This window comes from Heptranchias perlo, chromosome 4 (assembly GCF_035084215.1).
Source record: "Heptranchias perlo isolate sHepPer1 chromosome 4, sHepPer1.hap1, whole genome shotgun sequence".
NCBI classification, from domain to species: domain Eukaryota; kingdom Metazoa; phylum Chordata; class Chondrichthyes; order Hexanchiformes; family Hexanchidae; genus Heptranchias; species Heptranchias perlo.
The window spans coordinates 45,105,488-45,132,262 of NC_090328.1; the positions used below are offsets into that span (position 1 = coordinate 45,105,488).

The window sequence follows — 26,775 nt, forward strand, 5'->3', positions numbered from 1 at the left end:
GGTTGTTTTAAAGAATCCATTTTATGTTAAAGGCTCTATTTTGTAACAGATAGCTTTTCCAGGATCTGCTGGTAACAGCATTCTGAAAAATTTGCAAAAAGCAGCTCAAACATTCAAGGCCTCTATGACTGGTACAGCTACAGTCGTAAGGATAGTTGCCCGTTCTTAGCAGAGCTTCAACATCTTTGTAGATAAGTTTATCTGTATTACTGTCTTATGGCCACCATAAGCATAGATGAGTAAGGCCTTGAAACTTTCACCCACTGATGCCAGAGAAGTCAACAAGTCTTTGGATTGATGAGCTAATGTAAGTTAGTGTAAACAGAGCAAAGGTCATGGAATGCACATGATGTTATAGCCTTTCGTCAGTAAGGCATAAAAGCGAGACTATTGTAAGGGAAGTTAGGGAAGGCCCAGGGACCAATAAGCCTGCGACTAGCTCAGCAACTGCAACGTGAGGTCTCCCGCAGCTTTCACATCGCCGTGTGTTGTCTCAGAGTATAATTTCCTCTAATAAATCTATAAGCAAAGACTCTGCGTTTAGAATTCTCATTCCTGGCATAGAGACAAGAGCTCCAAGCTTGTCTCTAGCAGTATTAATCAACACAAGAGCCAGGAATATTTAGAATCCCTATTTATTTTGGACTTAAACTAATTATTCACCATGACTACAGTACTTCACATTGCATCAATACTGCAGTTATCATGTAAATGCAGCTTCAATCTGAAGTCAGGAGCAGACCCGATACCGGAAATGTAAGAAAAGTATTAAACATACAACCTGCAAAGTTTATCACCATACAAAGCTTCAAGGTGCACCTCTCGAAGGTCTTTGATATTAGTTGAGAGGTCCAACCTCGCTCCGAGAATGTTCGAACAAATACAAAGATGTTCTCATCTTATATACTTTTTTAGGCACATTAGCTCTATATGGGCCTCCCATCAATCATCCTCTCTGTCCCATGGGGCTGCCATCCGTCTTACTCCGTTACATATACACAACATCTGACATTACTACCTCCCATATGATTAGTTGTCTCTGAGTTATCAAGAACAATTATCTTTACCCAAAGCATAATAAAATTAAAAGACAACTCCCCTTACCCATCTTATTAGCAGGAGATGAGAATGACACCAGATGCTCATCCCTCAAAGAGTATTTACTCTACACAACGTCATAAAAAGCTTGTTTTGGATGAACAGAAAACCTCTGTTCACAGGGAAAGCTAACACAATGCTTTTCCCCATCAAGGTTAGCAATATTGTATAAAACCTTGTAAAATGCTTTTCGTACAAGAACGAAGTACAGTGATTATCCCTTGAGGAAGGAGTGTGACTCTGCTTCACTTTAGAGTCAGTTCGGGTCTTAACATCCAACTTACACTACACAAAACTGCTTCACACAGATGCTAAATTTGTAGAGGCTGATTTTCCTGACTTTCTCCACCAGGAAACTCTCATTTTCTGGGCTCAATGGGCAGGAAAACAGGGAGGGAGATCTAGTGAAACAGGTCTACGCTCCCTTTATGTCACCCTGCGATTTCTGAGGTATCTCAGAGGGAACAGAATTGGGCCTGCACCTGCAATTAGAGGAGCACCCGATGAAACAAGGCCTTGGGACTAGTACCGGGACCAATGTCGACCAGAGGGTCTGCAGAGCCCTGGAAGCAGCCCAAAGGTTGAACAGGAAAGTGCTATTTAACATATTTCCCTACCACTGCTTCAATTCTAGAACCTCAGTGTGCTACTTTCCAGCAGCATCCAGAAGTCCCCGACACCGGAATCTAGAAATACAATGCAGCTGTACTCCCACTTTACCAGTACTAACCCTGCAGGTCTACCCCAGTAATCCTTCGAGCCATATTAATGGCCCAGCACAAGTAGCAGCACCATTGGCCTCGAGAGGCAAAGCGTACTTCAGATGCCTGTGCCTGTCCAGCAGCAAGGTGGGGGGATACGGAAATGGGCCCAGTAGTCTAAATTCACTACAAAATGCAATCTGACTAGCGACAAGGCAAAGAAAGGATGAATACAATATTTTTATTGTAATAAATCATTTGATTTTACATTGATTAAAAATTAAATGAAAATGTATGTTGTAGTAAATAACTTTTAATCAACATTTATGCATTTATTCTTCAGTGTTTTAAAATGTGCTAGATTGGTTGAATACAAAGCATGTCAAGATTTAAATAGAGAACATACAGTACATACAGTAATTTTTCAACTAACATAATTGATTGATGTGTTGTAAAATTTTATTTAAATGAATAAATTACAATTTATTTACAGATACTACACATTGGTACTTAAGAAGATTTGGGAAGAATCCTCGATGGATATCCCCTGCCACAAAACCACCAGATGAGATGGTCATAAGTTGGATCTTTGGAAATATATGTGGTAAAATCTGCCGAGTTAAGGAATAGGACTGAAGAATTCTTGCCATTTTGCGCAATGCATCAGCCCAGATAGAATACAGGTCAAAAATCCATTGGAAAGGGCACATCCTGGCATAAGCACTGAGATGCATCCTCTGTGACTGACCTTGTTTGAGGGGTCAGCAGGTGGTCACTTACTTTGAATGGCAACAGCAGGCACATGCACCACTACAGGCACATCTCAAGCACCCACCTGCCAAAAGACCGCAAATTGTAGTGGATAATGGCCAACTAAGGATGGGGTGTTGGGGCCTCCTCCGGAAGGAATGGAAGATTTCCCCTAGTACCACCCCCTCCAGTCCTACCCCCATGTAAGGGGGCCGTATTTAAATAATTTGAAAAAAGCACTTATTTTTGCCATGGGCATCCAGGCCACAACCAAGCCTAGTATCGCCATTTGGCAACCTGGTACACATCCAGAGTCCCTCAGAGATGGGGATGCAGGAACTCCAGGCATATGTAGTCCATACCCCCATCCCTGTTCCTTCCTACAATGCTGGCCTTATAAAGGATGGGGAGTAATTCCACCCCTTCCAAAGCACACAGATTCTCCAATGTCAGGCCAGATACCAGGCCCCAGCCTAATATCCCGTCCTTCTGGAGTTATGGTGGGAGTGCACCAGAATGGTCACAAATTTTCAGCCCTGACATTTTGCCACAATCAGATTCTGCAAAATTTATGCCCCTACATACATAAGTGAACCCATGTTGTACGATGTCCACAAGTGTATCTAATCTCTCCCAACATCTGGGATTCTAATGGGCAAAATGAAACAGCAAGCACCTCTGACCTCTGGAAGATATGTTCCCCTTACCTCTATTGCCCTGTGAAGGATATATGCAGATAATAAATTGCCTCCCACCACCTGAATATTCTTCTTTGCACATTTTTTGCTTCCACATGTTTTCAGCCACACTGGATACCTCATCTGGGACAGATCACTTCCCCATGATCACACTCTTGTTCTGACCCTTCAAATAAAGTAGTGTGGACGAATCAGCTGTGTAGGTCAAAGGACAAGAATTTGTTTAATTCGAATGCGCCATACGTAGTTGGAATGACTACAATAACATATTGCAAACTATATGAACAATAATGAAGTTTGAAATGAACTTATGAAAAATTTAATTCTCGCAGATTTCCTGTATTATTGCTCGCAGTACAAGTTGGATATGCTTTTTTATAACAACAGCAGTGTTATACCACGTGAACATGCCACGCATTATTCTGCTGCTAAAGTGGAGCTGTGTTTAATATGATTTGTCCCTTTAGCGTCAGAGTCTAATTGCTGTCAATTGGCACATTCTGAACTCAATTATTAGATAACTGCTTCTTTTTTGAAATATTGTCTTGAGAAGCTACTTGTTCAATGTTGGGTTCTCAGATGTCGATTTTAACACCCAGCGAGTTTCGGTTAAGCAAGGAAACGGGGCGAATGCAAAACGCACTCGCAGGCCTAAATTTGACGCCCGGGGTATTTTAAATCCCAGGCTTCATCTGCATGCTGCCAGTTAGCTGCGCGTCTGAAACTGGCGAAAAGCAGCAGCTAGCCAGTGGGTGGGAGTGGAAATTTGGGTAGCTGGAGGGCACTGGCCAGTACCAAAGGAAGACTCACTAACAAGCAGGTAAGGCGCGAGGACAGGGTTTCTCCTGCTCCTTCTGCCCCTAAGAAGGAAAGATTTCCACTTACCTTGGAGGATCTTTTTATCCTCTCTACAGCTGCCAATCTGTCTTCACCTGGAGGGAAAGTCACGGCAGCTTTTCTGCTCACGCTGGGTTAAAATGCAATCGGGGTCCCCAATTTGCATAAATTTATGAGGCCCCTGCCTGCATCCGGTGGGCACCTCAGCCACTTAACGACAGTAAGCAGTTAAAATGGTGGCCAGCAGGAACTGCGTGGGTAAGGCTGAACACTCCATTTTAAAGATCTGTTCCCGTCGGGCGGGGTGGATTACAATTCCACACCCCATCTCTTGAGTTGTGATTTTTACAAAGATGATCTTTGAGTCAATCAGTGCAAGCATGGCACAGACCTTTCACAAAATATCATCCTATCTCCAACTTACATCCTCTCCAAAGTCTTGAACATGTTGTTGCCTTGCAGATTTATGACCATCTTTGCCGCAACTCCCAACATGAATCCCGCCAATCAGGTTTCTGTCCCTCTCATAGTACCAAAATAGTCCTAACCAAAGCCATAAATTATATTCTCGTTCGCTGTGACCCTGTCTATTATCCCTCTTCATCTGCTCTCATAGCTGTCACACCATCCCCCTCCTCCGTCTGATCTCCATTGTCCAACAAAACTGTCCTTGCTTGACTCCACTCTTAATTATCCAAATGTAGCCACAGTATCTCTACCAATGTTTTTTTATCCCCCACCCTTGCAGTCACCTCCAGAGTTCCCCAAAGATCTAACCTCAGACTCCCTCCTTTTCCTCATCAGCATGCTGCCACTTGCCAATATCATCCATAGACATGGGGATAGCTTCCACATGTACACTGATGACACCCAAGTATAACTCTCCATCAACTCTCTCGATCCCACCACTGCCCCTGTGCTTGGATGATCTGCAATTGCTGCAACACACTTTTGTGCAATACGTAACCGTAATAGATGAGATTGCAATATCCAAAGTATTAGAGGTCGATTCATAAAATAATGTAATGCTTACCATAATCAAAAGCATCAAATGATGGATCAGATCCAAGTTCCATGAAGTGAAAGAATTGAACCACCCTTTGGTCTATTCAAGCCAAGTTTTTTACTTGGCTAAGCTTGCTTTTGACTGTGTCTTGTTGAGTGAGTCTTTTGTTGAGCTTAAATTTTTGGCTGGTCTTCAGGTAGTCTTGCAACTCTTTTTGATTCAATGCACTAGTATCTTCAATGGCATGCAGTTGTAGATGTGCAACACTTTATTCCTAGAAACAAATCTTTCATTTTGAAAAGCACTTTATTGAAGCCATAGGTATCTGTACTCATCACCATCTTTTGTTCTTTGCTATTTGTATGCCGTGAAAAAAGCTTCCGCCTAAACATGCCAGTCCTGATAAAGGGTCCCATCCAAAACATTAATTTACCATTCACTTCAGATGCTGACTTCATGCACGTTTTTAGATTTCCAAGATCTGAAATTTTTGTTTTTATCTCCAACATTCAAACTCTGTAACCTCACTGTCTCAACTAAGGGAAGCAAATTCAAGTGGCTGATTATAATGAGACTCAAACTCATGAACATCTGGTTGGGGATCAGAAACTCCCAACCTGAAAACAGGTTGCCTCATGGGTGATGCATATTTGTTGGGTGTATTTAATGTGATAGTGGAGGGAATCTGGAAATGGAGCGCCAATATGCAAATATACAAATTCTGAGTTTAAGACAACAGTTTAAATAGCATTCTTTTTCTTTTTAGGAATACTGGATATACCATTACTTTTCTGTTTTAAAAGCTACTTAACATAATGTAAAAGCAAAGAGATCTATATTAACATCCATAAATTTCATTTAGATTAAAACTCTTGTGTTTTTAAACTATTATTTAACACTGTATTTGCAGATTTTGGCATTTAAATTTACACTGATTTTAATTCATTCTGATTAAAACATACAGGTTCAAGTGCTTCAGACCTTTCCATCTGTAAAAATGATCTAGAAAATTCTGACCCCATTGATGCCTTTCACATGTTAATCTTAGACAAATATTGTTTACAGTGCCTGACTGATACTGAATAAGTTAAAGGAAGAAATCCCTTAACAATTGTTATTAATTCCAACATTTAACTGGCACAAAGCTAAGTGCCATCTGCAAAACAGAACAGATGCAGATGTTGAAAAAAAGGTAAACAATCATCATATGGCTTGCTGCCAGATTCTAAGTAGATATATTAAACCCCAACTGAAGTGCATTTCCCCTATGGACTATATTTATTACCACTTCATTTCCTACATACTTTATCCACAGTCGATCCTAGCATAGGGTTATTTTCAGTCTTTTTCTGACCCCTGAGGCCTAGCACTACCATAACAGCCATTAGTAGAGGGAATTGTGTGTGTCTGACACGGTCTGAAACCAATTACTATATATTTTCTTCAGAATGATACCCAAGTCTACTGGGAATCAGCAATCATGAAATAATTTACCTCCTGATTTAATTTTTCCTGCACAAATTAGTTGTAGACTGTGCCGGCTGTACACAGCTGCATGTGACAAATTTCTGCCTGATCAAGATTACGCTTCAAATCTTGAAAAAGAGAAGAAATAGACGGGCCAGGGGACTCGTGACTGTCCTTTGTGTTCTAAAAATCCATTGACAACTTAATCAGATATACTTATCATATGTATTCTCTGTAGATGGAAAATAACTAAACAATAAAAGGATGCTCAATACAGCAAGGAAAAATATCCAAAGGACACAAATATCCTGTGTTCAGAAATTTAACACCTGTCTGCCTTCATGTATCACGCTTACTCTTTTTGGACTTTAAGAATAAATCAGAATCCAAACAACTGACACTGGTCATTCCCCGTCCCTAACCCCACCTTTCAAAACTGCTGTCATCAACCCGAGCTCAAAAAGTCCACCCTCATCTGCTCCAACTTCTCCAATTACCACCCCATCTCCAATCTCCCCTTCCTCTCTAAGGTTCTGGAATGTATTGTTGCCACTGAACTCAATGTCCAGTTCTAGTTTCATTCATCTGTTTTCTGCTATGATTAAAGTCACCAATAACATTCTGTGACTGTGATCGTGGAGCTTTGTCCTCCTCGAATACTTCATGGCCTTCAGGTGGTCAATCACACTATCCTGCTGAACTTCCTCTTCTCTGTAATTCACCATTTAGCCTTCATATGGTTCTATTTCTACATGTCCCAAAACAGCCAGTATCTGTCCTGTGTTCTTCATTTATATGCTGCATCATGATTTGCAGACACGAGCCAAGCTTCCATGGCAATGATATCCAGTTTTGTGTGTCCAACATCACCCTCACTTTGACATCAAATGGACAATGAGCCAGAATGTTATGGAGCTGAACAATGGAAAAACCAAAGCCTTCCTGTGTCCCTCCATGGCTTCTATCCACCCTACCTCTGCAACCACCTCTTGCACCATGTCTCTGCTTGCACCCTCCGCTCTTTTGATTCTGTGTTTGCCCCCTTACTTCACTCCACTGTTGGTGAGAAAGCCTTCAGCCATCTTGCCCCCACACTTTGGAATTGTCTTACTAATCCCCTCTGCCTTCCTATATCTCTCCCCACCTTCAAGTCTTCCACCATGCTTTCAGCCAAATCTTTCCACACTTCTACCTAATTCCGAATGGCTTTTCCCCATGAAGCGCCATGGGATGTGTTTGCTACATTAAAGGCATTAAATTGTAGTCGAGATACTGTTCATTGCATCCGACTTGTCTGGGGATCTAGGAATGGTATATATAGTAAATGCTAAATTGTAATTATTATACCTTACTCAGAGGTACTTGAACTAAGGTAACATTGGATATTTGAGTTAACTATAAACAATTGTATTTTTAAAAAATTCTAAACTACATTAAGTCATGTTTGCCCATCGGCCCTTTTACCTATACTTTTCTTCTCCCCCCCCCCCCCACCCTCCCCATGTAAAGCATTTTAGAATATTTTCTATGTTAAAGACACTATATAAATGAAAGTTGTAGGTATTGTTATATAAATTACACTTCCTATATAATAGTTGACTTTTCAGTTTAAAAAAATGCCCTATAAGTTGCATTCATTCATTCTTAAAAGGACATTAAAGTATACATGAATTATCACTCTAGTGGCTTACTGGGAAAATGTGTTAAGTGGCATGACAATGAACCAGGAAGATTTGAGATTCAACCCATTGCCCCTGGAACTATTATCATGCATAAATAGCTTTCAAAAGAGGAAGAGAATAAGGACAGAAATTTAGATTGAAAAAGTGAAAGTGAAAAAAAATCAAACAAACATGCTTAAGGGTTCAATGTAAACACTGGCATTTACAGTAATTATTCAAATGATTAAAAACTGTACTAAACATGTTGTGGTAATGCTCAGCTTGATACATGAAAATACCATGCAAACTAGTGACAAAAAAATCTTTAGTCATCATTACAGTCTTCAAAATAGTATTATTTTAATGTAAGGGAGCCATGTTAAGAAACAACTTGATCTTAATTAAAATTTGATGGGCAAAAGAACCAATTAACATTGGACCAGAAGTTAGTGTCAAAATAACGGTGAGACTAATGGCGTCGCCATTATGCACAAATGCTACAATAACTTCAGACGAAGGGCAGATGCATGATTAAACGCGGATATCCAAAAGTTTCTGTCCAAGATGTGCTGCTCCGCCAATAGCATCTCGCTGTCTGCCTCACCATTGGAATGCATTGAACGGCGTGAAGTTGCTATATTTACACGGTACCTATGAACAAAACTCGCCACAGAAAGTGAAGTCTTGTCCATTGCAGTCTAAGTACTCTTTTAACGACATGATAAATGTTAATTACTGCCAGTCAACCTCTCTGGCACTGAAATTAACTATTACAATTGAACAGTCTCATTCCTTCGGGTTTTAATTGTTGATTTTAAAATGCAAATTTTTAAAAAAAATTTACTTTCCCTTTCTGTCTCTTTTTTTCTTTCTCTCTCAATCTAATCTTTTTTTCCCTTTCTTTATTTCTCTTTCTGTACCTGATTAGACATTGAATTCACCCACTCTAATTTGCACTTCCTTCTCAGTCCTAGCGCTGTTGATTTCACAATCCTTCAATCTCACTGGTTAAGGAAATACACAATTGCTTGACCTGTTCACTCAGGTCCCAGATGCCGTTTCCCTCGCTGAGACGTTATCAGCTTGCACTTTCAGCAACTTGCCACTCAAAAAAATTAAAAACCTAAACGTGCATAGAATCATAGAATGATGTAGCACAGAAGGCAGCCATTTGGCCCATCGTGCTTGTGCCAGCTCTTTGAAAGAGCTATCCAATTAGTCCCACTCCCCTGCTCTTTCCCCATAGCCCTGCAAATTTTTCCCCCTTCAAGTATTTATCCAATTCTGTTTTGAAAATTATTATTGAATCTGCTTCCACCACCCTTTCAGAAAGGGTGGAAACAGTTTCTCCTTATTTATTCTATCAAAACCCTTCATGATTTTGAACACCTCCATCAAATCTCCCCTTAAAGTCTAACAGCATATGCCATTAGATGCCCTGCCACAGCAAATTATGGCCCACTGTGTAGCTTTTGTGTCCAGCAATCGAATGACCAGGAACCACCCTAGCCATATTACTAAAGTCCAGATGTAACAATGTTGCACTGTTACTATCAACCATTCTCCAGTGGCTAGCCCTTGTTGTATGTGTCATATGCTTGTACTTTTCAGCAGAAAGCCTACGCACGCAGACATAAATACGTCATTATCTAGATAAGCAGCCTTCCAGCTCACAAATAGGCTGACTCCTCCCCAAATTCTTCCCAGCTTCTCGTGAAGATGCTATTGTAAAATATTTGACATCCTCACTCAAGCAGCCATTCTTCATGTGTGAGCTTAGACTATGAGTGTCAAAAAGCAATAATAAAGAGGCATCACAGCCAAGCCTGATCCTGCACAACAATATCATGCACATGATGCTTCCAGCAGGGACACTAGATAATGATCAGCGGTGTGAATTTGAAGTGGAAGCTCACTGCACTGGAATCTTCCCAGTTTCAGCTGGTGATTTAGATTCTGGCTGGTGGGCAGGCTGTGGATAGATTTTCTGCCCGCCCATCACTCTACATGAAGAAAGCATATTTGGAAGAGTTCCCGGGCTACCCTTAGAAATTCTGCCCATTCCTCAATTATAAGGCCTCAGGAACTCAGGCCAGCTGACAGCTGGTGTGAGTAGACTCACAGGGCAGCATTTTAGCACCCGCTATCGGGTGCGTTCCCGGCGGGGGGGCCCCGAAAATCGGGAAATCCCAGAGCAGGACCGGAGCCCGCCTCGAACCCGCGCACATCCGGGTTCCCCGCTGACGCGCCGGCGTGCGCGTGCAGCCCCCGCTGGTGGGAATCCCGCAGACAATTAAAGCCAGCGGGATGCCACTTGAAGCTATTTATTTGGCTTGTTCAGGTCATTAACTGACCTGATTAAGGGATTATGTGAGGAGGGGTGGGATTTTAGAGCAAACTGGGACTGTTTCCCACACTGGGGGAAACACTCCCAGTTCAAATGGACCTGTTGCAGCTGCAAAGTTTCATTTGACAGGTGCTGGGGGGAGACCCTCACCCATTGCAGGAGGCCACTCTGTCACTTGGGACAAAGTTTGGCCTCCGCCACCCTCCTCCTGACAATCAAAGTCACCAACTTGCACACTTACCCAGGGGTCCAGAGACATGTACCTACCTTGCGGACCCCCTCAGATGTACATCTTCCAGATGGGGGCCGCCGTAGCTGCAGTCATGACCTCCTCGGAGGGCGAACAGCATCACCAGCCTCGCCATCCACCTCTGACACGTGGAGCTCCACAACACAGTGCTGTGACACATCCACCTGTACAGCAGGAGGGAGGGCTACTGCAGAGAGAGATGCGTCGCAGAGGGCACTACCCTCGCCACAGGGTCCACAGACCGAGGCTCAGCTGCCTGGACCTCTCTGAGCAGCAGTGCACACGGAGGCTCAGAGTCACTCGACATGTAGTCGTGGACATCTGCAGCCTCCTTCATGCCAAGCTGCTCCTGGCTGGCCCGAGCACCATCTTCTTATCTGTCGCTGTCAAAGTCACCACTGCCCTCAACAACCTCTCCTCCGCATCCTTCCAGGGTGCAACCGGGGACATCACCGACGTCTCTCAGCCGTCTGCACAAAAGTGCCCTGCAAATACACCTACTCCCACTCTGCAGTGACACAATGGGTGGCATCAGTTGTGGGTCTTCATAGTGATCCTCAGGAGCGGGCATTATTGCACAGACCAGACAAGATTCGCGAAGACATGGCAGTAGTGGTGCCAATATAATATGTAATGTGCGTTGGTCAGAAATTCAATATAAGTAACAACCATGACAAACCCTCAAACACCCTTGTGCATCCCCTTCATGCTCACGACACGTTTGCCTTACGCTGCCTACTGCACATATGTGATGCATGCCCTGTGGCTGCAGCACAGGTAGTGGCAGGTTGAGTGAGGCTGGCCGTGAAAGAGATGCACGAGAGGGTGAGTATGAGATAGAGCCATGAGAATGTATGAGGATTGGGTTGCGTGGTAGTGGCGGGATGAGTACTGGCGAGATGAGTAGGTGCAGGTACGATGAGGATGAGGTTTGAGTGGGTATGAGGGGTCATGTGACAGAGTAGTGTTGGCAGTGCAGAAGGAGATGTGGGGTGGGGGCGGTGATGTGGCAGACGGAGTGTAGGGGAAAGAGTAAGTGTACTCACTTTGGCTCACCTACTGAGGTCATTGGAGCGCCTCCTGCACTGTATGCAGGTGGGCGATATGTTGGTGGTGCTGCTGACCTCCTCTGCCACCTCGAGCCAGGCCTTCCTGGTGGCAGAGGCAGGCCGCTTCCTCCCGCCCGCCGGGAGGGAAGATCTCTGTCCTCCCCCTCCTCCTCACCCCGTGTATTGATACCTGGAGTGAGGCATCATTAAACTGGGAGCAGCCTTCCCCCTGGGCTGCTCCATGCTGTGATTTTTTTCTGTTTGTTGCAGCATCTGTCAGTGGAGGACTGCCCCTTTAAATAGAGCTCCTCCAGCTGACAGATCTTACCGCGCATGCGCAGCCCACCCGATGCGCAGATCAGCAGTGGGGAACCCGGAGGAGCAGATAAGTGGCTCCAATTATGCTGCGATCGCGCGGGGAGCTGACTGATTTCGCCGGGCGCGCCCCCCCGCCGAGAACCCGCAGCCCTGGTAATATCGGGCCCACTATCCTTAAAAGAAGTCAGAAAAAGCAAAAGATGGTAGGACACCCATATTATATGAAACTTTTCCTATATATCATTCCCTTTTCTGTGTTTATTTCCTTGGGAAAACACTGTCAGAATACATACAGAATGCTACTGTTTTCTGAGTTATGTTACATTTTAATTTTTTCTCTCAGATATTTTCCTTGTGGTCAGCACCAAAATCCACTCTCATGAGTCCTCACTCTACAAAGCAGAGAATATCTTCATATGCCCAACATCTGGTAATGTAGTGAGAACGGGGGTTGCATATAAACCCTTGTCCCAGCATTTAGTTTATTGGATACAGCATGAGCCTTCTCGTGATCACCTACACTTTATAAAGCAATAGAAAAAACGCTAACTGACTGTAGTTTAAGCTATAAACTACAGATTAAGTTTGTTAAAATAACCGTTCAGCAGTGGTACAAACACTATTTTTTACTGAACTTTTAACTCATGCTTCCTCCTCAGTTACAAAATAACAAAGGATTTGGCACTTTGCTAACCTAGAGATGCATCCAAACCATAAACTTTACGTGGCATTTAGCTGGACCTGTGGGTCTCCAGCCCCTATCTAAAAATTTGAGCGCAAGCAAAGGAAAACAAAAATATATCAAAGAAATCTGCCGAACAGCCATATTTAAAGAAAAATATTTGCTGAATCCATGTAATAGGTGTCAGATCAAGACCATTTGACACCTCACTGCAAATTCCTTCAGTCTTAATGGACTAATTACAGCAAAAAGCAAGCCACTGTGCAAATTGTCAAATGAAGAACATCTATTCTTAATACATTTTGCAAACAAAACTAATCTTCATGGAAAGAATGTCCTGTCTATTCAATTGAGTACAAAAGCCATGGATCTGAATATCTGGTGTGTTTAGAGCTGATTGATAGTAACCAAAATGTAACTGCCAGTTTCTTATGTATAGATTAAATTATGTAGACCTACTTATGATGAGAATTAAGGATTGTAACTCCCTATTTTTCATAGTAAGGGAAAAATAGCAAACCAAATTTAAAGAATAACATTAACATTGATTATCTCACTCCTGTTTTCACTTCTCTGCTTTTCTTTCAGCTTCCTAGTCCTCACCTCTCTTGTTTCTTCCTTTCACCTCTGATCATTTTTCTTATTGTATTCTTTTTTGTGTCTCTGTATTCCCCGTGTCCCTCTTCTGTTTATCCCTTATTTCTTTCCTCCTTTTCCCTGTCCCACACAGACAAACCATTATTTCTTTGTTGTTTGCTCCATGATTTATGATTTTGGTTCTACCTTTAATTTATTCTTTTGCCCTCAGGTGCCTGATTCCACCAGAATCACTTCATGTTACCACAAATAATTTTTTTTTAAGAACTATATTCTGAAACATGGTACATAGAGCACATTTTATAGGAATACTGGAAATAATTGACAGCTGTTTAAAACTTTTGACAGTCAGGGCAGGTTTTAAATATTTTATACCCTTGAATGACCTAACCTATGTGCAGATCACATTTTCCATTATGAAGAGTGCTATGCTTCAGACAGAATGGATGCTCTGCTGTATGGGAGCAAACCACCACCATTACCAGCACTGTGGTGTGATTGCCTCACCATTGGGTTAGACTGTTGGGTATGGAGCAACTGTCTTGGCAATCCTTTCCCAAATCCAGTTGTGCTGTCACTGCCATCATTATGAGAGTCTGAGATGCCACAGCAATTGTGAAACTGCAAGCAAAAATGTTCCAAAAAAAATCCTCTCAAAAAGGCAGAACGTTGGGAAATTAAAATTGCTGATAGTTCTTTTTAATCATTTGCATTTAATAAATGCAATCAAATGATACTGTCTCTTTAATTAAAACAGATCTCATTTGAATAATAACAATTCAATACACAATCTTTGCATTTTACCAAAGCGCTCAAATAGGATTCTTTTATAAACCTGTTCATAGAAAGGCTTAACCAAGCTAATGTTAATTAAAATCACACCCCTATAATGCTTGATTTCAAACAAAGTTAAATATATTAGATCTTTTATTTAGGTACAATTAAAAGATTTGGATGCATTACATACAAAATATAAGACAGGTAAAAGAGATTTATAAGGAGTTGAGTTCAGACAGCCACATATTATATATTATGACAGATTTCTACATACTCAATTTGGAATTGATCAGCAATTTGAGCCATGCACAGCTTTTATGGGTAATTTTATTATGAAAAGGTTGATGTCAGTAAATCCTACACTCTTGTATTTATAGTGTTTTATCACTTGCAAATGTCTCAAGCAGCTGAACACAATAAATTACTTTTGAATTGCAGTCAACTGTTATGTAGACAATCGCAGTAGCCATTATGCACCAGAAACATCCTACAAAAGGCAGTGAGATTATCTGTTTTTAGCGAGGAGAGTTGGGCAAGACACCAGGAGAATCCTCCATGCCCCACCACCCCCACTCCACCCAGCTCTTCCGCTGGATAGGATCTCAGTTTAACATTTCATCCAAAGGACAGTCCCTCCAACAATACTGCAATGAAGTGTCGGCCTAGATTATGAGCTCAAACCTGGGTATGGGGCTTGTACCCATAACCTTCTGACGTAAAATCAAGAGTGTTACAAATTGACACAGTGGTACTCTCAAGTTGTTTGATCACAAGAATGATACTGGTTGTTGCAAACTAATTTTTTCAGTCATATACAGTACCCTGGATCTCCATTGCATTTTGTACCATTTTTCTCCTTGCACACATGTCGATCCCACTTATTACAGTACCAAATTCTAGCAGTTATAAAAAAGTAAAGACAGTAAGAAACAACGAAGCTGTAATCGATCTACTAACAAAAATGTTAAATATAAAAATAATTCCTTGAATGATAACGATTTCAAGTCAGCTATGTCAGAACATCTAAAGCTAAACTATAAAGCAAATTAACGGTGGTGTATAGATTAGATAAGTGGTTAAGAGAATTATCTGTCAAATTAAAATTAACATATTCACACAGGTAATTTTACTAGCAAACTAATACTCATTGGCTTAATTATAATCAGTAGTCAGCTACTCATATCTTTAATATAATTAGATAAATAAATGTTTATTCATTGACAAAAAGCAACGTATAAAAATATTGAATTGGGGATAATTGAGAAAATAATAAATAGGTCATATTATAATAAAAATAAGAAGATATATGTTAAAAAAACAAGTATTCAGCTTACTAGATACGGATTTTGTAAATGGAAATGTCACAAATTTTCTAGTAAAATTAACTAACCTCTGACAGGCCTCACTTCAGACTTGTATCAAATCATATTGTACATTATCACACATGTGGGCCAAATTTTTAAATTGAATGCAGCTGCTGCAACTACTACTAAAAAGGAAAAAATATAACAGTTATCAACACCCCTTTTCTTTTGTTGTTTGGTAAAACAGGTGAAGTTGTATGCTCAGTGGGGCTGGCCTTCAGCAATGCCTTTTTCACATCTATTGGGGGCAGCTCAAAAAATATTTTTTAACCTAACCCACACTTCACTGCTGGCTGAATTTTCTCCTTTCCCTCTGGATTGCTATTTTAAGTTTGAGTGACATGGGTGAAAAATTAAAATAACAGAATTTATCACCCAAATGATAAATTAGTAACAGTCCGGATGGTAACTAATTTCTGCAATGTAGAAAGCACATACAGTCATAAAGAAAATCATCCTGGGCTCAGAACTCAATATGAACATATGCTTTAAGTAACACATCATAGAATCTTACAGCAGAGAAGGAGGCCATTCGGCCCATCATGCCTGTGCTGGCTTTTTGAACGAGCTATCCAATTAATCCCACTCCCCTGCTCTTTCCCCGTAGCCCTGCAAATTTTTCCTTTTCAAGTATTTATCCAATTCACTTTTCAACGTTACTATTAAATCTGCTTTCACCACCCTTTTAGGTAGTGTATTCCGGATCATATAAACTCGCTGCGTAAAAAAAATTCTCTTCATCTCCGCCCTTGTTCTTCTGCCAATTATCTTAAATCTCTGTCTTCTGGTTATCGACCCTCCTGGTAATAGAAACAGTTTCTCCCTGTCTACTCTATCAAAACCCCTCATACTTTTGAACATCTCTATTAAATCTCCCTGTAACCTCCTTTGCCCTAAGGAGAACAATCCTAGTTTCTCTAGTCTCTCCACATAACTGAAGTCCCTCATCCCTAGTACCATTCTAGTAAATCTCCTCAGCAATTTCTCCAAAGCCTTGATATCCTAAAGTGTGGTGCCCAGAATTGGACACTACATTCCAGCGGAGGCCTAACCAGCTATTTATAATGGTTTAGCATAACATCCTTGCTTTTGTATTCTGTGATTTTATGTAATTATATAATTATGAATAGGTGCTTGTATTGTAAAAAGAAAGGAAAAGGAGGAAAGAGAGGTACAAAAGAAAAGGAAAGAAAAAGGAGAAAGAAAAAGAAACAATTTAAGTATTTTTGAAATGTTGCCTCTGTTGTAATGTAGGGAAATGTGGCAGACAATTTGCACTCAAGGTCCCACAGGGGGTATATGTGCACATATCGTTGAAGGTGGCAGGGCAGGTTGAGAAAGCGGTTAAAAAAGCATATGGGATCCTGAGCTTTATAAATAGATGCATAGAGTACAAAAGTATGGAAGTCATGATGAACCTTTATAAAACATTGGTTCGGCCACAACTCGAGTATTGTGTCCAGTTCTGGGCACCACACTTTAGGAAAGATGTGAAGGCCTTAGAGAGGGTGCAGAAGAGATTTACTAGAATGATTCCAGGGATGAGGGACTTTAGTTACGTGGATAGACTGGAGAAGCTAGGGTTCTTCTCCTTGGAACAGAGAAGGTTGTGAGGAGATTTGATGGAGGTATTCAAAACCATGAAGGGTCTAGACAGAGTAGATAGGGAGAACTGTTCCCATTGGCGGAAGGGTCAAGAATCAGAGGACATAGATTTAACGTGAATGGCAAAAGAACCAAAAGTGACATGAGGAAAAACTTTTTTACAAAGCAAGTGGTTAGGATCTGGAATGCACTGCCCGAGTGGGTAGTGGAGGCAGATTCAATCATGGCCTTCAAGAGGGAACTGGATAAGTACCGAAAAGGAAAAAATTTGAAGGGCTACGAGGATAGAGCGGGGGAGTGGGACTAGCTGGATTGCTCTTGCATAGAGCCAGCGTGGACTCGATGGGTCGAATGGCTTCCTTCTGTGCTGTAACCTTTCTATGGTTCTATGAATCTATGAATCAGCAATGAGATAAGAGACCAGATAATCCATTTTGGTGGTGTTGGTTGGGGGATAAATATTGGCTAGGACATCGGGAGAACTCCCCTGCTCTTCTTCGAAGAGTGCCATTAGAGCTTTTACGTCCACCCGAGAGGGCAGACATAGCCTCAGTTTAATGTCTCATCCAAAAGATGGCATCTTCAACACTGCAGCACTCTCTCAATTCTACACTGAATTGTCAGCCTGGAATAAGTGCTGAAGTCCTGGAGTGGGGCTTGAACCCACAACCTTCTGACTCAGAGGTGAGAGCTGTCACTGAGCCAAGGTTGACACTTTCAAGGATATCAAGCTTTCATCTAAATTAACAAAAAATTTAACTATCTGCACAGCCACTAAACATATTAAAGCTCTTTCTATCAGAAGTAAATAGCAACAGAAGACACTGACCTACAGTCTGTACTGCTCCCTTTTGTTTGTTTAAGCTTTTGCTCGTCTTCGCTGAATGTAGGGCATTTTTCCTCAGCTGTTGCTCACAAAGCTTTTCAGTCACAATGTAGAGTTCTTCTGCAATATTCTGTAGGTATGCATCATTAATAAACTTCAGTATTTTAGAATCCTCCACAAGTGTACGTAAAGCATACAAATCTTGTCTCATCATAGTACACACCACAGGAATCAAGTTTTCAAACCCATGAGCCACTTTGTCAAAACAGATCTCATCGGTGTTGGTCAAGGCATTATTCTGCAGCAGATCTTGCACAGATTTGCACTGAATATTTTGATATTTGGTTAGAACTTCAATTTCTGGGTACAAAAATAGAAGCCGCTGAAGACATTGTGTTTTGAATTGAATATTTGGAAGCACATTATTTATTTCTTGACAATTTTGAAGTTTATCAACTAGGAACCTACGAAGATGTAACCTCACGTCATCCCACACAGACAGGGCATCAAGAGAGTCATTGTCCTCAACGACATGAACTGAAGCAGTGGAAGGGACATGAAATGAAGCTCCACACGAATTCAATGGAAACACAATACCACACTCAGCAGAGAGATCCAGGAGTAGCTGCATGATCATTTCTTCTGGGCCTTTTTCTGTCTTCAGAAAGTGAAGCTTGTAGTAAAGAAAACAGGAGACAAGAATAAATAATCATGGATAACAACAGAACTGACATCAACTGTAACCAGTTACTGTTTGTTCTCGACAGGTATAAATGATGACATCTGTATCAGAAACCAAAGCTTCACAGTACAAGATAGATACTGCACCTCAGGCAAGTTTAAGAATATTACTGAGTGCAATGGGAACACCATTTCATACACCAATTTCAAAAATCCTGTCCAGCTATAAATCTGCAGCTGAATTAGGGTAGAAGGCCAAGAGTAAATTTTGTATTGTTTACACATTTGGTACTCTGAAATAAAACTCTCACTGCTTGACCTTGAAGGTGTCTTGCACTGCAGAGCAGGAAGTTCACACAAGGGACTTAATTTCTTTTGTGCACTACTTCTTCATACATTTGTATTACATTTCTGACTGCGCTACCTTAATGCAATCATTAGCCCATTTAGAGTCATAGAAGCACAGAAGGAGGCCATTCGGCTTGTCAAGCCTGTGCTGCCTCTCTGCAACAGCAATCCAGTTAGTCACACACCCCTGCCCTTTCCCCATAGCTCTGCAGATATTTTCCCTTCAAGTGCTTAGCCAATTCCCTTTTGAAAGCCACGACTGAATCTGCCTCCACCATCCCCTCAGGCAGTGCATTCCAGATCATAACCACTCGCTGCGTAAAAAAGTTTTTCCTCATATCGCCTTTGGTTCTTTTACCAATCACCTTAAATCTATGTCCTCTGGTTCTTGATCCTGCTGCCAATAGGAAGAGCTTCTCTCTATCTACTCTGTCTAGACCCTTCACGATTTTGTACACCTCTATCAAATCTTCTCTCAACCTTCTCTGCTCTAAGGAGAACAACCCCAGCTTATCCAGTCTATCCACATAACTGAAGTCCCTCATCCCTGGAACCATTCTAGTAAATCTTTTCTGTACCTTCTCTAAGGCCTTCACATCCTTCCTAAAGTGCGGTGCCCAGAATTGGACACAATACTCCAGTTGTGGCCGAACCAGTGTTTTATAAAGGTTCATCATAATCTCCTTACTTTTGTACTCTATGCCTCTATTTATAAAGCCCATGATCCCGTATGCTTTTTTAACTGCTTTCTCATCCTGCCCTGCCACCTTCAATGATCTGTGCACATATACCCCCAGGTCTCTCTGTTCCTGCACCCCCTTTAGAATTGTACCCTTTAGTTTATATTGTCTCTCCTCGTTCTTCCGACTGAAATGTATCACTTCGTATTTCTCTGCCTTAAATTTCATCTGCCAAGTGTCTGCCCATTCCATCAGCCTATATGTCCTCTTGAAGTCTATCACTATCCTCCTCACTGTTTACTGCACTTCCAAGTTTTGTGTCATCTACAAATTCTGAATTTGTGCCCTGTACACCCAAGTCCAAATCGTGAATATATATCAAAAAAAGCAGAGGTCCTAGTACCGACCCCTGTGGAACACCACTGCATACCTTCCTCCAGTTCAAAAAACAACCGTTCACCACTACTTTCTGTTTCCTGTCTCTTAGCCAACTTCGTATCCACGCTGCCACTGCCCCTTTTATTCCATGGGCTTCAACTTTGCTGACAAGCCTATTACGTGGCACTTTATCAAATGCCTTTTGGAAGTCCATACACTACCTCAACTGCATTGCCCTCATCAACCCTCTCTGTTACCTCATCAAAAGACTCAATCAAGTTAGTTAAACACAATTTGCCTCTAACAAATCTGTGCAGGCATTCCTTAATTAATCCACACTTATCCAAGTGACTGTTAATTTTGTCCCAGATTATCGTTTCTAAAAGCTTCCCCACCACCGAGGTTAAACTGACTGGCCTGTAGTTGCTGGGTTTATCCTTACATCCTTTTTTGAACAAGGCTGTAACATTTGCAATTCTCCAGTCCTCTGGCACCACCCCCATATCTAAAAATGATTGGAAGATTATGGCCAGCACCTCCGCAATTTCCACCCTTGCTTCCCTCAGCAACCTAGGATGCATCCCATCCGGACTGGGTGACTTATCTACTTTAAGTACAGCCAGTATTTCTAGTACCACTTCAATCAATTTTTCAGCCCATCCAGTATCTCAACTACCTCCTGTTTTACTGTGACTTTGGCAGCATCTTCTTCCTTGGTAAAGACAGATGCAAAGTACTCATTTAGTACCTCGGCCATGCCCTCTGCCTCCATGAGTAGGTCTCCTTTTTGGTTCCTAATCGGCCCCACCCCTCCTCTTACTACCCATTATTTATATGCCTATAGAAGACGTTTGGATTCCTTTTTGTGTTAGGTGCCAGTCTAATTTCATACTCTCTCTTTGCCCCTCTTATTTCCTTTTTCACTTCCCCTCCGAGCTTTCTATATTCAGCCTGGTTCTCACTTGTATTATCAGCCTGACATCTGTCATACGACCCCTTTTTCTGCTTCATTTTATTTTCTATCTCTTTCGTCATCCAGGGAGCTCTGGCTTTGGTTGCCCTACCTTTCCCCCTTGTGGGAATGTACCTAGACTGTGCCCGAACCATCTCCTCTTTAAAGGCCGCCCATTGTTCGATTACAGTTTTACCTGCCAATCTTTGATTCCAATTTACCTGGGCCAGATCCGTTCTCAACCCAATGAAATTAGCCCTCCTCCAATTAAGTATTTTTACTCTAGATTGCTCCTTGTTCTTTTCCATAGTATCATAAGGTTTAGATTAGCTATGATCACTGTTCCCTAAATGGTCCCCTACTGTCACTTGCTCCACTTGATCCACCTCATTCCCCAGAGCAAGATCCAGCAATGTCTCCTTCCTCGTTGGGCCAGAAACATACTGGTCAAGGAAGTATTCCTGAACACACTTCAGAAATTCTTCCCCCTCTTTGCCCTTTACACTATTACCAAGCCAGTCTATATTAGGATAATTGAAGTCCCCCATTATCACTACTCTATGGTTCTTGTACCTCTCTGTAATTTCCCTGCAAATTTGTTCCTCTATATCCTTCCCACTAGTTGGTGGCTTATAGAATACACCCAGTAGTGTAATGGCACCTCTATTGTTTCTTAACTCTAACCAAATAGATTCTATCCTTGACTCCTCCAGGAACATCCTCTCTCTCCAGCTCTGTAATATTCTCCTTATTCAATACTGCCACCACCCCTTCCTTTCTTTCCTTCCCTATCTTTCCTGAACACTTTGTATCCAGAAATATTTAGTACCCAATCCTGCCCTTTTTTCAGCCAGGTCTCCGTTATCGTCACGACATCATATTCCCATGTGGCTATTTATGCCTGCAGCTCACCAACCTTATTTACCACACTTCATGCATTTATACACATGCACTGTCAACCTATCTTAGACCTTCTTGTATTCTCTCTTAGTCTGATCCCACCTAATATTGTACTATTTCTTACTCTATAGTGTTATCTGTCTCTCCCAATCCTTTGTGCACCTTGTTTCTCCTTTCCAATACTACATCCTGGTGCCCATCCCTCTGCCAAATTAGTTTAAACTTCATGTTTTTACTTCATGTTTTATTAAAAAATCCTTGTTTTTCTGCGAGGAAGTCATTTTCTCACCTCTTTTGGGCAACCAATCTTTCCTATTTTTCCCTGGTCCTCCTGCGCACAAGACATTGCTGAGAGAATGAACAGGTGGTGTAGTTCCAGGCTCCACAATCGCTGCTTAGAACCAATGTGCATGAACACAATCTTAGATGAGTCTCTCACTGATATTCCCTCCCTCTCTATAGGGAAATGCCTGGCTTCTGATCAATGTCACCATAATAGCATGGCAAGGATAGGCAACAGTGCAATGAGGAATCATGAGTACGCCAGTGTGCTGTGCTCCAATGCACTTTACGCCCATTTCATTGTATGAATGGTCATTAAATATACATAAACTAGACCTTGGACCAGGAAATTTTTAAAAATCAGCCAGGATTCTCATTTCAATTCAGTAACCCAATATGCAAAGTGCATGTGGATGCTGGTCAAGCAGAACACTAAGTTTGGTTGTGATGGTTCTTATAGATGAGTAGCCTGCTTACGTTCAATGTGCAGGCTTACACATAAAGAATGTCCATTTGGGCAAGGTTTCCGAAGGCAACAAGCACCCATGAAACTGTACCGGAGCACGAGTCAGTTTCTCTGTTTTGCAACCCCCCCCCCCCCTTACTATGGCCTCAGTTAGAGTATTGTGTGCAGTATTGAACTCCACATTACAGGAAGGATGTTGAGGCTTTAAAGAGCGTACAATGTAGATTCACCAGGATACTGCCTTATATGAGGAAATACGAATACGAAGAAAGACTTTTTGAGTGAGGCTTTTTTCATTAGAACAATGCAGATTATGGGCCGATATGATATGTGTTTAAAATTATGAAAGATTAGGACAGGGAAGATAGAAGCAGACTGTATACAGTAGTTAAGAGTCCACAACAAGGGATCATAATAGATACAATATTAAATGCAAGAGATTTAGAACAGAAACCAAGAGACACTTTAATACAGAGGGCATGATTTTAACTCAGAAAAATGGGTGGGTTGGGGGCAGGAGGACGGCAGTAAAAATTTTAAAATTCTAAAACCTGCCTCCAACCTGCCTATTTCCGGTTTATAAGGAGGCAGGACAAGGGGCGGGCGACCAACCCGCTCTTAGGAGGCAGGTCAGTCACTAAAAGCTTTCAAGGAGGCCGCGGACCTCCATTTTAACAGCACTTTTGTTTTTAACCCCTGGGGGGGCGAGATTCCCGGGCCTTCTACTTCACGCCTCCTCTTGCCTGTGTTAAAATTTAGGCCAGAGCAAGGCAATGGAATTCACTTCCAGAGTTAATGGTTGAGACAAACACGATGTCAACATTCAAGATTAGATTGGATAGGTAGATGAAGGAAAGGAGGATGAAGGGATATGGGAATAGGGTGTGTAAATGTGGTTAGGATTATTTGCTCACATGGAAAGTAAACAACGACATGGACAGGTTGGGCCTGTTTCCATGTTGTAGCTTTTATGCATTTCTAAACCGGTATGGGGGGGGGGCGTCCAGGTGAAAATAATAGTAATCTAAAAATAAGAAAAAGGGATAAGAGCAAAGGTCAGAATACAAGAAGTGATAAGGATAGCACAAATACTCCAGGAACAGAAAAGGTTACAGGATGTAATAATAAAATACTTACTAAAAATAAAGTAGGAGTGATGAAAAATAAGAATTGCCTACGTAGCAATAGCAACAAAAAATGTGATGTCAAAATTGTGAGAAAAACACCATTAAGGTTTATGGGCTGGGTGGGGATAGTTACCCAAATAAGAGTTCTGTGCACAAATGCACATAGCGTAAGAAATAAAACAAATGAGGTAGAAGCACAAATACAGCTTAAAATATATTGGCCTAGAAATTGGAACCATTTTTCGGGCGCCAGTCGGACTACTGTGGCTCCAATTTGGCAGGCGAGAGGCACGCACACATTTCCGGTCGAAAGTGCACCGCCCACCATATTGGGTAAGGGCAAATATAACACATCTTTACCCACAACCGAAGCAGGTGTTAGCTCCTTTGCATATGCAAATAGGGGCCTTACGTCTGTTTGAGGTCCACTCTCCAAGATTGGTTTGCCCGGAGACATCCAGTGCCATCGCGCACTGCACTCAGGGAAACCAGCCCTAGGGATTGCCTGTAACTAAGGATGTAAGAATATGGTTTAAAGCCAAGCACAGTCTATATCCCATCTCGCATAGCTCGCATAAACCTCCCAAACTTTTAGCAAGAGGGCGATGTTAATAGGAGGGGTGGGAGGCGAAGTCATACCTCGGTATGTGTGAGAAGGACAGTTTGTAAAAGACAGAGAATGCTGAAACTTCAGAACTATGAACAGCCAAAGGTCAAAAGATGGCCTGTTTCTAAATGCTATAACGTCAGAAGATGGTTTATACCAAAACAAGAGATGTAGTTGCTAAGAAACGAGACATTGGTAGGGCCATGCAAGGCCATGAGTGGGTCTGTACCCGGATAAGAAGGACCTATGCATTCCTCAGAGGAACATAACAGCTTGTAAACAGAGATGGAGGTTGAGGTCATTGGCTACGCTACATAAAACAGCTTATCTTGAGTTGCTAATGTGATGTCAGCACAGTGGGAGGACCTATGACCATGAGACAAGACCAGTGATGCTTACGTACAGAACAACGCAACCAAATGGTATAAAGATAGGGCATGCTTCCTCCCAGAAGTTAGAGCTCTTAAGAGGGCACAGTCGGAAGTCCATTGCCACAGGCAGTCCGTGAAGGTCAGGTCTGATCACCTTGTATTCACGGACAGATCAGGTTGTATTGATTGCTTATCGTTTAATGTAATTTGTAGATAGTTGTATAAAACTGTTGAATGTAATGTTGAAGACTGCTGTTGTGCAATTCTGTTGTAAATCAATCTATTACACTTGCTATTTTATAACCACTCGGGCTAGAATCAAGCCGAGATTATTGTTGAAGGATTAACAACCCATAGTTGCAACAGCAATGGGAAAATCCGCTAACAGAAGGTAAGTAACTTACCTGAATGTAAGTACTCCTACTCCTCCTAACCACCAATCGCTGCTGCTCTTGACCCCCAGGTTTAACTTATTTTTTATTGTTTGACAGCACTTTGCTGCTATCTCTAACCCACAACCTGATGCTGCTGCATCTCTCTGTCCGCCTACCTACCCTGCAAACTGTGTAAAACTTAGTCAAAACTGCATGACGACAGGGTAGATTTGTCATTCCACTTTATGCTCCTTTCTGGCATTATTGCAACATTAACTGGTCAGTTAACAACTTTTGAAACTAGTAAAACATAATTACAATAATCATTACACATTAGCAAATTAAAGATGAACTCGATGTGTGTTGCATATGAATGTTGAGGTACTTTCCAAAGTCTGAATGCAACAATTTTGCAAATGCAGTCAAAAATAACTTTCTATCAAACCTTTCCACTATTTTACAGCATTTCAAAAATGAATTTTACTTACCAGTGCTTTAAGAAAGTCTGTCAACTGGTCACATGGAGTGGTGAATGGTTTAACAGAGGAAATATTGGATCTGCTTAACCACTGCAGGCAGTCACCAGTGTCCTGCAGTTTCTCTCCTATGCACAGCTTACTAAGGTCTGACTGCAGCTCCCTCATAGTTTGCTCAATGCTGCAAGACAAGAATGGGGGAACATAAGAAACAAATCAAATAACATACAATTAAACATTTTTATTCAGCAAGGCTGATAATACATATAAAGGGAGTGACAACCTAAATATAGTCATCTTGGATAGGCAATAGAAAGTGAATTTTGTTTTAATATGCCCTCTTTTCACAAAATAAGTACAGATAAGGGATGCCATTTGCCTTATTAAGCTTATCCTTTCACAGAAACTTACGATTGCCCCATCACAATATCTAACAGCCTATTGAATGATTCTAAAGTTTTAAACTTTACTATTCTGCTGGGAAGGTCATTCCAGATATGTGTTAAGTTTTGTATTTAAAAATGTGCTTCCTTTCACATATCTTTTACAAATTTGTACCTATGTCTGTTTGTCCTGCATCCCTGGTTTAACTTGAAATAGTATTCTGGATTAAACTTTTCTATTCCACTTAGCATCTTATATAGCTCTACGAGGTCCCTTTTCATTTGCCTCCTTTCAAGGTTCCAGAATCTGGGCACAAGAATCAGTGGGATTGCACACCTGGTGTAAGTGCCAGGGTATCTGAGGTCAGGGAGAGGTTCTCTTATTTGCATGTAACAGGCAGACGCCCACACGAATATGGGTGCCTCTCAAAAGACTGTCAAACCAGGGGGTAGGGGGCAGGTAACACAGGACTGGGCAGCCGCTTGTTTCTCTGCCAGCATCCCAGCTCCATTGGCAATTTTTAAGGATCTATTGACCCCTAATGCCTCCCCATGAATGGTAATTTTCTTTGGAGGCCGAGAGCGGGATTCCTCTCAGATTTCTTTCCCCTCTCCTCTACTAGTTCAATACCATTGATTGAGTAAAGATGCCTCCCATTCTTTGCTCCAATGTGTAATACCTGCACTTATCCAAGTGAATTTCAACCAGCGTAGTTT

General features: G+C 41.6%; 1 protein-coding gene across 5 annotated transcripts in view; it reads right to left on the minus strand.

The window, feature by feature from the left end:
- kiaa0825 (KIAA0825 ortholog) overlaps positions 1–26,775 on the minus strand; it is a 415,583-nt gene that overhangs the window by 321,505 nt on the left and 67,303 nt on the right. For all 5 annotated transcript variants that reach the window (XM_067982847.1, XM_067982846.1, XM_067982842.1 and 2 more), the window contains exons 3-4: positions 25,688–25,856; positions 18,037–18,706 (exon numbers count right to left, since the gene is read on the minus strand). In XM_067982847.1, the coding sequence (XP_067838948.1) occupies positions 18,037–18,706; positions 25,688–25,856 (839 nt within the window). The remainder of the gene's footprint in view (positions 1–18,036; positions 18,707–25,687; positions 25,857–26,775) is intronic.